This window comes from Lucilia cuprina, chromosome 2 (assembly GCF_022045245.1).
Source record: "Lucilia cuprina isolate Lc7/37 chromosome 2, ASM2204524v1, whole genome shotgun sequence".
NCBI classification, from domain to species: domain Eukaryota; kingdom Metazoa; phylum Arthropoda; class Insecta; order Diptera; family Calliphoridae; genus Lucilia; species Lucilia cuprina.
The window spans coordinates 25,085,551-25,100,433 of NC_060950.1; the positions used below are offsets into that span (position 1 = coordinate 25,085,551).

General features: G+C 32.3%; 3 protein-coding genes across 3 annotated transcripts; 1 reads left to right on the forward strand and 2 right to left on the reverse strand.

Annotated features, from left to right (window-relative positions):
* The first annotated feature begins 698 nt into the window (after nt 1–698).
* LOC111687575 (CD109 antigen-like) lies at nt 699–5,469 on the forward strand. Its single transcript, XM_046949127.1, is given in 9 exon segments — nt 699–766; nt 837–1,245; nt 1,361–1,437; nt 1,439–2,167; nt 2,477–2,738; nt 2,801–3,159; nt 3,227–4,310; nt 4,382–4,894; nt 4,962–5,469. Coding segments are annotated over 9 exon segments (3,993 nt in total). The 3' UTR covers nt 5,454–5,469.
* Nucleotides 5,470–8,140: 2,671 nt separating this feature from the next.
* Nucleotides 8,141–10,650, reverse strand: LOC124419474 (ovostatin-like). The gene is made up of 4 exons (XM_046949131.1): nt 10,562–10,650; nt 9,279–10,354; nt 8,693–9,205; nt 8,141–8,629 (listed from the first exon to the last, which is right to left on the reverse strand). Exons 2-4 carry the CDS (start codon nt 9,678–9,680, stop codon nt 8,141–8,143), a joined length of 1,404 nt encoding a protein of 467 aa, XP_046805087.1. The 5' UTR covers nt 9,681–10,354; nt 10,562–10,650.
* A 299-nt stretch (nt 10,651–10,949) lies between these two features.
* Nucleotides 10,950–12,794, reverse strand: LOC111682090 (CD109 antigen-like). Its single transcript, XM_046945037.1, has 4 exons — nt 12,717–12,794; nt 12,250–12,658; nt 11,361–12,181; nt 10,950–11,289 (listed from the first exon to the last, which is right to left on the reverse strand). Exons 1-4 carry the CDS (start codon nt 12,782–12,784, stop codon nt 10,995–10,997), a joined length of 1,593 nt encoding a protein of 530 aa, XP_046800993.1. The 5' UTR covers nt 12,785–12,794; the 3' UTR covers nt 10,950–10,994.
* Between the last annotated feature and the right edge of the window lie 2,089 nt (nt 12,795–14,883).

A 14,883-nucleotide genomic window follows, 5' to 3' on the forward strand; every position in this document is an offset into this window, starting at 1 on the left:
ACAAATTTATATGTCAAAGTTATCCAAAGTTTTATGAATGTGCGTTTTATGAATTGAATTTTGTACCTTTAGTGAGCTATTATCTAAATAATATTTTTTGAGTCGAGCCAGCCAGACGGACATTGCTTAATCGACTCAGAAAACGATTTTAAGCCGATTGGTGGGTATAGGACGAATAATTAAATAATTATGAACACAAAGGCTCTATTCGACGAATTCCGTTCTATGTGGGGTAAGGTGAAATAATGTACCGATGTTAACCATGTGCCTAATTCCATTGAATTATCTTCAAAGTTGCGACCTGCAGTTTCGACTACTATAGACTCAGAAAATGATTCTAAGCCGATTGGTATACTTTAAGTTAGGTATAGAACCAATATTATAGTGTGTTACAAACATTAGCACAAACCCAAGATATCCTCTCCACTAAAGTGGTGTAGGGTATAAATAAATTACCATACTTTTTGATGGTGAATAAAAAAACATTATAACTTATTTCGAATATCCCGACATATACAGGTAATTAACTGGATTTTCTTAATGATAATTTAATCAAATATATACATGGATTGTTTTTAAAATATCAGATATATTTTTTATTTTTAACATTAAATTTAGTTACTAATACGAAATGATTTTAAAAAAGTAACGGCTAAAATAATTATTAAATATTTGTTTTAAATAATTAAATTTATAATATGAAACGCCATTTGCTCTATCAATTCTTGCTGATACAATGTATTGCTTTAGCAGCAGATACTGAAAGGTTTCGTATATAGAAATGTTATTGAGAATTTTTTATATTTAAAAAAAATTAAAATTTCTTTATTTGTTAGTTACTATACCATAAATGCACCCGGGGTTATAAAATCCAATCGTAAATATTCCGTTTTTGCTGCTCTCCATGATGCCAGTGGACCATGTTCTATGCGTATTGGCCTTGAGGGTCCCAATTTAAATGAGTTTAAAGATATTAATTTACAACCATACGAATCGCAGCTAATAGACTTTTTCCCCAAGAAATTAATGCCTGGAGATTATAAATTAAAGGCAGAAGGCTTATCCGGTTTGATTTTTAAAAATGAAAGTATTTTATACGCCTATCCAGATTATGGTCCAAAAATTTACATACAAACTGATAAGGCCATTTATAAACCACAAGATATAGTTAATTTTCGAGTTTTGATATTGGATGAACATACAAGACCGTTAAATATAAGCGATCCCGTGAGCATAGAAATATGGGTGAGTTTTGTGTTAAAATGAAACCGAAAACCGGTTTTAAGTATCGTCTGGATATTATGATATATCTATTCAGTTATATATGTATATAAACAAATTGTTTTATTCCTCTTTTTAGGATAAAGATAAAAATCGTGTTAAACTATTTGATAACATTACTCTTACACATGGCGTTTTTACCGGACATTTCCAAATATCCCATATTAGGCCAATGGGATATTAAAGCTGTCCTAGGTGGAAGATATGATTATTTCAACTATAAAGCCATACACATATTAGACTATATGTTACCAAAATTCAGTGTATATCTTAAGACACCGTCCAATATTGTTCTACATGATGGTTATATTAAAGTTGTAATCTTTGGAAAATATACATTTGATAAACATGTAGAAGGTAATGCTACAGTAGAATTGTTAGATGGCTCAGTGGTCCTTCAAACAAAACATGTTGTTATAGAAAGTTTAGGTTTTGTCGAGTTCAATATTAAGAATGAAACAAAACTTAATCACACCAAAACTCTAAAGGTCAAGGCAAAACTAACCGATAATCAGACGGGTAGAACTGAAGAAGAAATGAAAGAAATAAATTTACATGATCAACGATATAAAATTGATATACCATACAATGAAATAGAATTTGAAAATAATAAACCATATCGCCTGAGTGTTTATGTTAAACATTGGTCGGGAGCAGCGGTTTTAGATCACACTACGCCAGTTATCATGGAGCATGGTAATAAGAAGTATGAATCGTTTTTGGATCGAAACGGTGTGGTAACATTTGAATTTGAACACGATCCAAATGCCCAGCATTTGTTTAAATTCAAAGATTCCATGGCAAAATTATACAACATTTACACAAGTGAAAATTTAATGTTAAATAACAGAGAATACTATTGTCGACTTAAGTTGGTGGATAAAATGTAAGAATATATTGAATATATGTATTTATCTATAATATAACTTTTCAGCCCTATGAAGTAAGTACATATATTTTGCAAGTCCTTACATAGAGTGGAGTCAGTTAAGTCATGTCCGTCCGTCTGTATTTTGAAGTCAGTTTTCAGATGCCCGCAGATATTTAAAATTTGAAGTATTCTATCAGCCTTATTTGCAGATAAAATGCTAAAAAGCTAGTAGATCTAAAAATAAGGGAGATATGAGTAAAACTGCCATGATATGCTAATGCCATAACAGTTTAAATCATTGTTAAATTGTTTAATTCATTTTAGATTAAAAATTGGAAAACCCGTTCAAATTGAAGTCAGTTCGATCCTCAACATTCCTTATTTGATGTATACGTTAATGGGTCATGCCAGTCTGATACATACAGAATACATTAAAGTGCCACCTAATCAAAAGTCATATATCATTGCCATAACGCCCTCCATTGAAATGATACCCAGGTCCTATATCTATGTGTATTACGTACACAAAGGCAAATTACACTATGAAGAAATGCTTTTGAGTTTTCCCCTTGAATTCGAAAATCAGGTATTAATTTTGAACTGCTAACTATTTAAAAAGTATATCACATTAACTAGTTCTATTATTAGATTTCTCTATCGACACCTAAAAAAGTGAAACCTGGTGAAAATGTTACAATTACTATAAATGCACAACCCAAATCGTATGTCGGTATATTGGCAGTGGATTTGGGTGTATATTTATTGGATAATTCATATGATTTAAGTCGGATGGATATTATAAATGAATTGAGTTATGAAATGTCATATACTCCACTACCATGGGCGATGATATATCCCGGTTTAACGTCTGGACTGGTGACGTTAACAAATGCTCATTATCCATATGAATTATTAACATCAATATCGAAACCAGTGTTTGTGCGACCATATTCACTTCGTTTCCGTCAAAAATTTCCAGAAACCTGGATATTTGATAACTTTTTAATGTAAGTAATTTTTTCCTAATTTCAATAATCATTCAAATAAAAATATATAAAATCATTTCTCCTACAGCAACGAAACTGATACCAAATTAACACTTCAAATACCGGATGCCATAACTACATGGCGCATAACGGCATTTTCAAATAATGATATTTTAGGATTTGGTATAGTAAATGGACCCACAGATATTACAACTATACAAAACTTTTTCATATCACTTAATCTACCAAACTCAGTGAAACGTGGTGAAATTGTCACGATACCTGTAACAATATTTAATTATTCCAATCAGACTCTTGAGACAGAAGTGATGCTACATAAAAATGATGGAGAGTTCGATTTTATGGAATCAACAATACAGGGAATTGAGAAATCAAATGATGATCAACAACAAACGAAAGTAATTACAGTGCCGGAAGACAAAGCCAAGACAGTGAAATTTATTATATATCCCATAAAAACAGGAGAAATAAGTCTTAAAGTTACAGCCTCAAGTTCCATGTATACGGATGCTGTTCTGCAGAAACTTAAAGTTGAACCAGAAGGTGTACCTAAACAAATTAATCAAGCTTCATATTTAAGTATTCCGGGCGAGGAGAAAATATCATCATCTTTTAGTATCAAAGAGCCCTTAGGTAGTGTACCCGATTCCGATTATATAACATTTTCTGTGGGTGGCCATTATCTAGTGCCCACAGTGGAGAATTTCAATGATCTAATACAAATGCCCACTGGCTGTGGTGAACAAAATATGGTCAATTTTGCACCTCCAGTCCTAATTTTGCAATATCTGAAAGCAAATGGTAAATTTACGAAAGAGAAGGGTTTAGTGGAAAGTTTACGTTCATCAATTGAAGTTGCTTACCAACAACAATTGTCATTTCGTCATGAAAATGGTGGTTACAGCGTCTTTGGCATGGAAACCGATGAAGAACCCAATACTTGGTTAACCGCCTATGTGGTGCGTTACTTTATTAAAGCTTCGCAATTTATATCGATTGAATCAAAAGTAATTGACTCAGCTTTGGAGTATTTGTCCGGTCAACAAAAATCCAATGGAGAGTTTCCCTATACAGGATATTTATTAAATCCAAAACATAAAAATGCATATGGACTTACTGCTTTTATACTGTTGGCCTTTTTAGAAAATGAAGTAAATATATAAAGGATTTTGATCAATTCCTAAATATATGAGAAATTTTTGATGTCTTTTTTAAATTTTAGAAATATGCTACGCAATATGCAAAGAATATACAAAGTGGAGTAGAATTTCTAACTTCAAACTTGAACAATACCCAGGATATTTATGCACTATCATTGATAGCAACTGCTATTAAACGTGCTAAGCATCCCAGTGCCCGATCTTTAATAAACAAATTAAATCCACTTTGTAAAGAGCATAATGGTCTCAAGTGGTGGTCTGCAAATGATCAAAACTTGGCCGATGATATTGAAATTACATCGTACTCAGCAATGGCTCTGCTGGAAACTCCCGGAGATTATACTTCAATCTTAAAGTGGCTGATAGAACAACGTAATGCTAATGGAGGTTTTACGTCTTCTTATGATACTGTCGTGGGCATGGAAGCCTTAGTGAAATTTTCTGATGTATACAAAAATCTTAAAAATGTAAATTTAAAAATTTCTTATTTTGCCAAAGATCGGAAAGGCACTGAAGTGGCAAAGGATGTGTTCAGAGTAAATTCCAACTCTTTGCTAGATTTGCATGTAATTGAGGTATTTATTAAATTACATGGTCTGTTTAACAAGTTTCCCTAAAGAACATTTTTTTTTAATTTTTCAGTTACCACAATCTACACGTCATATTACTTTCGAAATGGAGGGTAATGGTGCCTCATTGGTGCAACTCAATCATCAGTATAATATTTTGAATATGGAAGAATTTCAACATTTTAATATTCAACCTAAAACTATATTTAAAAATAATGAAGAAATGAATTTGGAAGTTTGTTTCACTTACCATTACGATTCGAATATCCAAAATGAAATCACCACCAACATGGTTATAATGGAAGCAAATTTACCTTCTGGTTTTAAATCTAATGCCGAGAAGAATATGATTTTAAGAGAAAACAATATTGTCCAAAAATTCGAGTCTAAAAATTCAGAATCTACAATTATTTTGTATTTAGATAAGCTACAGCCAAATATAAGTCATTGTCTTGAAATTCCTGCAGAGAAAACAAGTGAAATATTAATGGCAAAACTATCAGCCATTATAATGTATGATTATTACAACTTGACTCGTTCGAGTACACAGTTTTATAGTTTATAATTAATAAAAATCTTTTATTAAATGACGCAAATTTTTTGTCGGCATTTTTTTGAGGCATTTAAGCTGAATTGTACCTTTCTCAGATATACTTATGCCATTTATTGTTGAATAATATTGGGACATTTAAGTAAAATTTTGAAGGGGGCTTTTTATAGGGTCTAGGGTCAAATAAGGCCCTATAATTATAAAATTCATAAGAGTCATCAAGGCTAGTAAAGAACATGGTTTTGCAGATTTATATCGAGATACAAGTATATTAAACATAATTATATACTTAAAAGCCCCATTTGTCGGGTTCAGATGTATGAAGGCTATGTGAAATAATGGACCGATATTAACAATTTTCAATAGGTTTCGTCTATGGCACTATATATAAGATGCCAAATTTTGAATTGAATTATCTCCAAAATTGCGATCTATAGTTTGATTACAAGGTTTACAAGGCCTCTTCGGGGATTCAGTTGTATGAAGGCTAGGAGAAATAATGGTCCGATCTTAAACATTCTATAGGCTTCGCCCCTGGCACAATAGTAAATAATATATCAAATTTCACTAAATTATCTTTATAATTGCAACCTGTAGTTTGATTACAAGGTTTACAAGGGATGGACGGACATAGCTAACTCGACTCAGAAACACCAATATCACTGTTTGTTGTAAGCATTAGCACAAACCTAATATACCCTACCCACTAAAGAGGTGTAGGGTATAACTAGTTTTATTTTAATTAAAAACTCTGACAAATTTGGTTGGACCACCTTCTTTCTTTTCTTTTTTTGAAACACTATTTAAAGTTGATGTTCCTTTTAGGCCTATTTCGCGGTGGCACTTTGGAACTACAGGGTGACGTGGCCCTTTTTGTGACTTACTCAAGTAGTGGGCAAATTTTCGAATATGGTCTCTGTGGATTAGCGTATTGAAAATGGTTAAGGTCGGACCATTATTTCACCCAGCCCCCACATAACTGTACCTCCGAATAGGGCTTGTAAACCTTGTAATCAAACTACAGGTCGCAATTTTGGAGATAAGTCAATAAAATTTTGCAAAGTAGTTAACATCGGTCTATTATTTCACCTAGCCCCCATACAACTGAACCCACCAAATATTGATTTTAAGCTCATAATTATGTTTAGTATACTCGTATCTCGACAAAACGCTGCAAAACCAAGTTCTATACTAGTCTTGATAACCCCGATGAACTTTATAATTATAGGGCCTTATTTGACCTTAGCCGCTATAAAAAGCCCCCATCAAAATTTTACTTAAATATCCACAGTTTTATTAAACAATAAATGGCTTAATTATATCTGAGTACAATTCAACTTAAATGCTTTATTAAGAAAACTAAATCACATTTAATTCGTATAAAGGTTTAAGGTATTATATAGTCGACCTCGCCCGACTATAACTTCTTACTTGTTTAAATTCTGATACAGATTATGTCAATCCTTCTGGTATTAACAGAAGGTACATAATTTATTACTGGTTGACATTCATGTGAACATTCAGAGAATAACGGACGAACGTTCAATGGGGGGCTTTCGTTTATCTGGAAAACTAATAGAGAAATATTCTTCAAATTTTGCAAGAAGAACTTTGACATTCATGTAAACATTTTGAGAGAAAAAAGGGCGGACTTTTATCTGGGTGGCTGTGAGTCCCCATATGAATTAAATAGAAAAATTCCTATATCTGAGAAATTACTAGATCTAGAATCTTCAAATTTTACATGAAGAACTTTGACACGGACTTTCAATGGTGGCTTGGCACCTCCTATAAGAATTAAATGCAAGATTTCGTATAACTTATAAACTATTAGATTTTTTTTTAATTTTTCATCGATTACATTAAAATCTCATTTAACATTCGGAAAAAATGGCGAATTGTAACTAATTGTATATCTGGAAAACTATTACAGTAAGGATCTTTGGGTTTCTTATTATACCCTACACCACATTAGTGGGGAGGGTATATTGGGTTTGTGCTGATGATTGTAACGAACAATAATTTTGGTCCTATACCTTAAAGAATACCAATTGGCTCAGAATCATTTTCTGAGTCGGTTTAGCTATGTCCGTCCGTCTGTCCGTCCATGTAAACTTTGTAATCAAACTACAGGCCGCAATTTTGAAGAAAATTAAATGAAATTTGGTACATGATCTTCTATTGTCACAGGGACGAACCCTATTGATAATGGTTAAGATCGGTCCATTATTTCACCTGGCCCCCATACAACTGTACCCCCGAATAGGGCTTGTAAACATTGTAATCAAACTACAGGTCGCAATTTTGGAGACAATTCAATGAAATTTGGCACATGATATTCTATTATACCGTAGACGAAGCTTATTGAAAATGATTAATATCGGTACATTATTTCACCTAGCCCCCATACAACTGAACCCCCGAATAGAGCTTGTGAAACTTGTAATCAACTACAGGTCACAATTTTAGAGATAATTCAATGAAATTTGACACATGATCTTTTATGGTATTAAGTATGTTCAACTTTTTCACAGAACTTAAAAATCCCAAACTAAGCATTGTGAATGTTCTTTTAAAGTCACATATAGTTGAAAATTTAGTTCTAACATTGAGTTATAACTTCAATACTTCTTTGTGGCTTGTCGATGTAAAACTGTAATAAAAACTCTAAAAATCAAAAAGTTTTAATATGCAAATTTTATTTATAAACTATAAAACTCTATATTCGAACGACTTAAATTGTAATAATCATACATTAGAATTGCTACCGGCCGTGGCATTAATATTTCACTCGTTTTATCAGCTGGTATGGTTAAACAATGATTTTTGTTCGGCTCCAATTTGTCCAAATATAAAATAACTGTAGATTCTGAATTTTTAGATTCAATTCTCTGTACAAGTTTATTTTCTTTTAACGGAAGGCTTTTCTCGGGTTCAGATTTAAAACCAGAAGGTAAATTTGCTTCCATTATTACCAAATTGCTAGCTACATTTGGCATATTCGCATCGGCTTGATAAGTGAAACAAATTTCTACATTAATTTCTCCCTCATTTTTGTGTATTGCCTTAGGTTGAATATTAAAATGACGAAATTCTTTCGTATTCACAATGTTGTATTGTTGTTTGAGTTGTATTAAAGATGTTCCAGTGCCCTCCATTTCGAAAGTAATATGGCGTGTGTTTTTTGGTAACTAAAGAGGAAAAAATGATATATATCACCAAATTGTGTGAATAATTATAAATAATTTACTTACCTCATGTTCCTGAAAATCTAAAATATTATTCGCATTCACATGAAATGCATTTGTAAACAGTTCAGAACCTTGCAAATCTTTTGCACTATAGGAAATTTTTAAATTTATATTATTAAGATTTTTATATAATTCAGAAAATTTCACTAAAGCTTCCATGCCCACAACTGTATCGTAGGATGATTTAAAGCCACCATTGATATTACGCTGTTCAATTAGCCATTTTAATATTGTACTATGATCCCCGGGAGTATCGAGTAGTGCTAAAGCAGCATATGCTGTAATTTCTATATCATTGGACAGATTTTGATCATTTGCCGACCACCATTTCAATCCATCCTTCTCCTTAGCATGTGATTTCAATTGTTCTACAAGAGTTTTGGCACTATGATGCTTTATACGTTGGAAAATAGTTGCTGTTAATGATATGGTGTAAATGTCGTTGATATTATTCAAATTTGAATTTAGAAATTCTACTCCATTTTCTATGATTTTTGTATATTGTGTAGCGTATTTCTGAAGTTAAGAATAGGGAGATAGTAATTAAAACTATTAACTCGGAGTATTATGAAACCTCTTGCACACTTACTTGATTTTCCAAAAATGCTAACAATATAAAAGCTGTAAGTCCGTACTCATTTTTATGATTTGGTTTTATCAAATAACCCGAGTAACGGAATTCCCCATTAGGTTTCTGTTGCTTGGATAAATATTCTAAAGCTGATTCAATTATCTTCGTCTCAATAGACAAAAATTCTAAACCTTTAAGAAAGTAACGCACCACATAGGCGGTAAGCCAAGTATTGGGCTCCTCATCGGTATCCATGCCGAATACACTATAGCCACCATTTTCATGACGAAATGACAATTGTTGTTGATAACCAATATCGATTGATGAACGTAAATTTTTAACCAAATCTTTGTCTGAACTTAACTTGTCATTAAGTTTAAGATATTGCAAAATTAAGATGCCTGGAGCAAAATTAACCATATTTTGTTCACCTGTACCAGTGGGTAGTTGTATTAAATTATTGAAATTTTCAACTGTTGGTACTAAATAATGTCCACCCACGGAAAAGGTAATACAATTAGAATCGGGTACACTAAACTCTGGTTCTTCGATAAGAAATGTTGAAGATATTTTCTCTCCCTTAGGAATACTTAAATATAAAGCTTGCTTTAATTGTTTGGGCACACCCTCCGGTTCCACTAGAAGTTTTTTCAAAACAATACGAGGAACTTGAAGCTGAGACTCTTAAACTTATTTCACCTGTTTTTATGGGATATATAAGAAAGTTTAAAGTTTTCGCTTTATCTGCTGGAACTGTAACAAGTTTATTTTGTTGCTCGTTCTCATTTGATTTCTCTGTTCCCTGTATAGTTGATTCCATAAAATAGAATTCTTTATCGGAATTATATAAAACTACTGTTGTATCAAGCGTCTGATTGGAATAATTGAATATAGTTATGGGTATATTAAGAATTTCTCCGCGTTTCATGGAGTTTGGTAGATTAAGCGATATAAAAAATGGTAATATGGTTGTAATATCTGTGGGTCCATTTACTATACCAAAACCAGTTATAGCATGATTTGAAAATGCCGTTATGCGCCATGTGGTTATGACGTCGGGTATTTGAAAGGTTAGTTTTGTATCAGTTTCATTTCTGGCGATAGAAAATTACCAAATTCATAACTGTCCAAGTCACAAACGGTGTTGTAAGGTTGTATTGTAGTATGTCGTAATTTTTTATAATTGTTTTGTTTTTGTTTAAAAAAAATTATTTCAAATATTTTGTGTGACATACAACGCTACGACATCGATTGTGAATTGGGCAAATGTTTTTAAATTTATATTTGTTGAAATTACTTACATCACAAAATTATCAAATATCCAGGTTTCAGGAAATTTTTTACGAAAACGAAGTGGTACCACATAAGCACTCTTCGGCGGTATAGGTCCTGTAGAGAATAGAAATAAAAATAACTTTATAATTAATATAAATACAATAACTTGCCAGGTATATTTTCGAATGGATAATGAGCATTGGTTAAGGTTAACAGACCAGATGTTAAACCGGGATATAGAGTAGCCGCTATAGGAGTATATGATACTTCATAGTCTAAGTGACTTAGAATTTCACCTCTATTCAAATCATATGTGTTATCCAGTAGGTAAACACCCAAATCCACTGCCAATATACTGACATAAGAATCGGGTTGTGCTTTTAAATCAATTGTTATTACTTCGCCAGGTTTTGCTTGTTTGGGCGCCGACAAAGAGATCTTAATAAATAGTGATTAAGGTTATCGAAAGTTTTTTTTATTGTAGTTCAATACCTGATTTTCAAATTCATATGGAAAACTCAAACGCATTTCCTCATAACGTAAATTGCCTTTGTGTACGTAATATACATAGATAAAGGACTTGGGTATCATTTCAATCGTAGGTGTTATGGTTATGATGTGGGACTTTTGATTGGGTGGCACTTTAATATATTCCGTACGTATTAGACTGGCATGGCCCATTATCGTGTACATTAAATAAGGAATGTTGACAATAGAACTGACTTCAATTTGAACGGGTTTTCCAAGTTTTAATCTAAAATATGGAGCAATATTTGAATAGTTCTTCTTTCTTCTAAACGAACATTGGAAATACATTAAACTTACTTTCCACCCACCAACTTTAGTCGACAATAGAATTCCCTATTGTTTAACATTAAATTTGCACTTGTGTAAATGTTATATAACATTTCTTTGGAATCTTTAAACAAAAAAGTATGTTTGGCATTTGGTTCATGATCGAATTCAAAGGTAGCCACACCGTTTTCATCTAAAAATGATTCATACATTTTACTGCCATGTTCCATGGTAACTGGCGTACTGTGATCCAAAACTGCAGCTCCCGTCCAATGTTTAACATAAACATTTAGACGATATGGTTTATTATTTTCAAATTCTATTTCATCGTATGGTATCAACAAATTATAACGTTGCCGTTGTAAATATATAGTTTTGTTTTCTTCCTCTGTTCTGCCAGAGTACTTATCGGTTAGCTTAGCCTTGATCTTTAGACTATAAGCATTATTGATACGTTTTTCGTCTTTAATATCGAATTCAACGAAACCTAAACTTTCAATTTCAATTTGTTGGGTTTGTAAAAGCATATTGTCGTAATCATTCCACAACTCAATAGTGGCATTGCCTTCAACATGTTTATCAAACGTATATTTACCAAATATTACAACTTTAATATAACCATCCTCTACAACAATATTTGAAGGAGTTTTTAGATAAACACTGAATTTTGGTAAAGTATAGTCAAGTATCTTAATGTATTTGTAATTCGAATAATCATATTTTCCACCTAAAACTGCTTTAATTTTCCATCTTCCTAAGAGAGGATATTTGGATAATTTGAATTGTCCAGTATATACGCCACTTGTCAGTGATATATGACTAAATAGTTTAACACGATTTTCAGCTGAATCCTGAAACCATATAAAAACCATATAAAAATCGGTTAATCGGTATTCCTTTTGTTAAAACTAAAACTCACAAATATTTCCACATCTATAGGGTCTTGAATATTTAATGGTCTCGTATGTTCATCCAATATTACAATACGAAAGTTGACCACATCTTGAGGTTTATAAATAGCTTTATCACTTTGTATGTAAATTTTGGGACCATAATCTGGATAAGCGATTAAATTGCTTTGATTTTTAAAACTAAGACCGTTTAAACCTTCAGCCTTCAATTTATAATCGCCATGCAATAATTTTTTCGGAAAAAAATCTATAACTTTCGTTTCATATGGTTGTAGAGTAATATCTTGAAACTCATTAAAACTGGGTCCCTCAATAGCAATACGTATTGAACACGGTCCACTGGCTTCATGGAGGGCAGTAAAAACCGTGTATTTACGATTAGATTTTATAACACCGGGTGCATTTATGGAGTAGTAACTGTAATAATTTCAATAATTAACATATTTGGTTTCTAGTTAATTGTCATATACATCACCTTACGGCATTTACTGCCAGAGCCATAAATTGTATTAACAAATATTGTTTAAGCGAACTGTATTTCATACTGCAAATATATTTTTAAGTAAATCTAACAAAAAAGCTATAACCGCATCAAACGTCTGCTTATTATTATTAAAAATGACTAACTGACTTTAATAAATAGAAACAAAGTTGTTGTTTTTAACAAATTAATATTCTACCAGATATCTGGTTTTTAAACCCACTACCACAATCAAAGGTGATAGCGGGTAGACAAGAAATATTTATCTGAGATCCCACAAAATATATATGTATATTCTGGGTCTTTGTGAAATTCTGAGTCGATTTAGCTATGTCCGTCTGTCTGTGCAAAACACTGCACAGGTTAAAACAAGTATGAAAGTATAGTCGGGCGTGACCAACCATATGATACCCTACACCAGTTATGAATATTATATGTGATTTATTCTTTATAGTAATTCATTGTTCCGATATATTTTAGCAATTAATGGATGAAAATCTAATTTTCTTTTTATGGGAGCTAGGGGCAAATATGGACCAAGGCCGATAAAGTTTTGTGAATATATTCATATAATATTTATTTCTGCTGAATTCCATCGCGATATTTGTGTTTATAAGTTAATTTGGGACATTCAAGTAATTTTCTGAAGGGGACTTTGAATGGGAGCTAGGGTCAAATGAGGGCCGATCTTTATGAAATTTGACAAGGTCATCAAGGTTTGTATAAAACTTAGTTGTGCCGCTCAGAAGCCCTTTTCGGGGGATTCTGTTGTATGGGTGCTAGGTGAAATAATGGACCTATTTTATTTTCATTTTAGTAGGCTTCGTCCTTGGGCCAAAAGAAGCGTGTGTGACGAATTTCATCCAATTATCTTGGAAATTGCGGCCTGTACTTTGCGCACAAGGTTTACATGGAGAGACAGCCAGACAGACGGACATAGCTTAATCGACTCAGAATGATTCTAATCCGATTGGTATACTTTAAGGTGGGTATAGGACGAATATTTTTGTATGTTACAAACATCAGCGCAAACCCAATATACCCTCCCCACTAAAGTGGTGTAGGGTATAAATACGCAAAGAAAATAATCAAATTCACCAAAAGTATTTGTTATTTTCCAAAGCAACTTGGTAGTCAAAATCAGCAAAATCGGTTTACGAAGTAAAAAGTTATGAGTAAAAATTTCATAGAACCCCTTTTAAGGGTATATATGTATATTCTAGAGAAATTAGTTCGGTATCAACACAAAATGTTGTACATGTAAATATAATATGAATATCTACCAACGTAGATCTGTATCGATTCACAATTAGTCATGGCTTCAATATAAGGTCCACTTCCAAAAATCACATAAACGCACTTATTTCATTGAATTATAAAGTTATCGGGATAAAATTGGACTTAAATTTGTTTTTTATGCATATTTTTTCCCCGGATCGGTCTGTAATTGCTTACAACCATTATATAAAGACGGATATGTAGAGGAAGAAGTTGGAATTTTGAAAAAAAACAAGTCAGATTTCTATATTCGGCTGTGCTGAATCTTATATTCCCTTCACCAAGTATGTTTTAAAAAACAGTTTTTATTTATTTTGTATCTCTGCACATATGTCATACATAACATACATACAAACAAATATAAACTGTAGCAGAAAGAAATATTAACCGTTGTTGTACTGTACTACCACCGTCAAACTGTATTAACACCCTCAAACAAATATGAACTGTATTACCAACACATTACTGCTTTATCTCCTTGTTGTTGTTTTTTGAGGTAGACTCAGTTTTTTACCCATATCTCAGTTATTCATGGACCGATTTTGCTGATTTTCAATAGGAAACTTCTCGAAAGCATGTCTGACAGAATTATTGAAGATTTGGATCTCGAAGATATCTGGAGTCTTCAGAAAATTGATTTCAACAGACAGACGGACATGGCTTAATCGACTCCGCTATCCGCTAGGATCCAGAATATATATACTTTATAGGGTCGGAAAATTATATTATAGAAATTACAAAGAAGGTGAAGGGTATAATTACAGAATAGTGAACACTGATACAAAACCCTTCTAAATAGTTGTGATATCACAAAAACAAGAAACATTTTATTTTTTAAAACGAAGCCTAATATATATAAATTATATTTATTTTGGATCGGTAT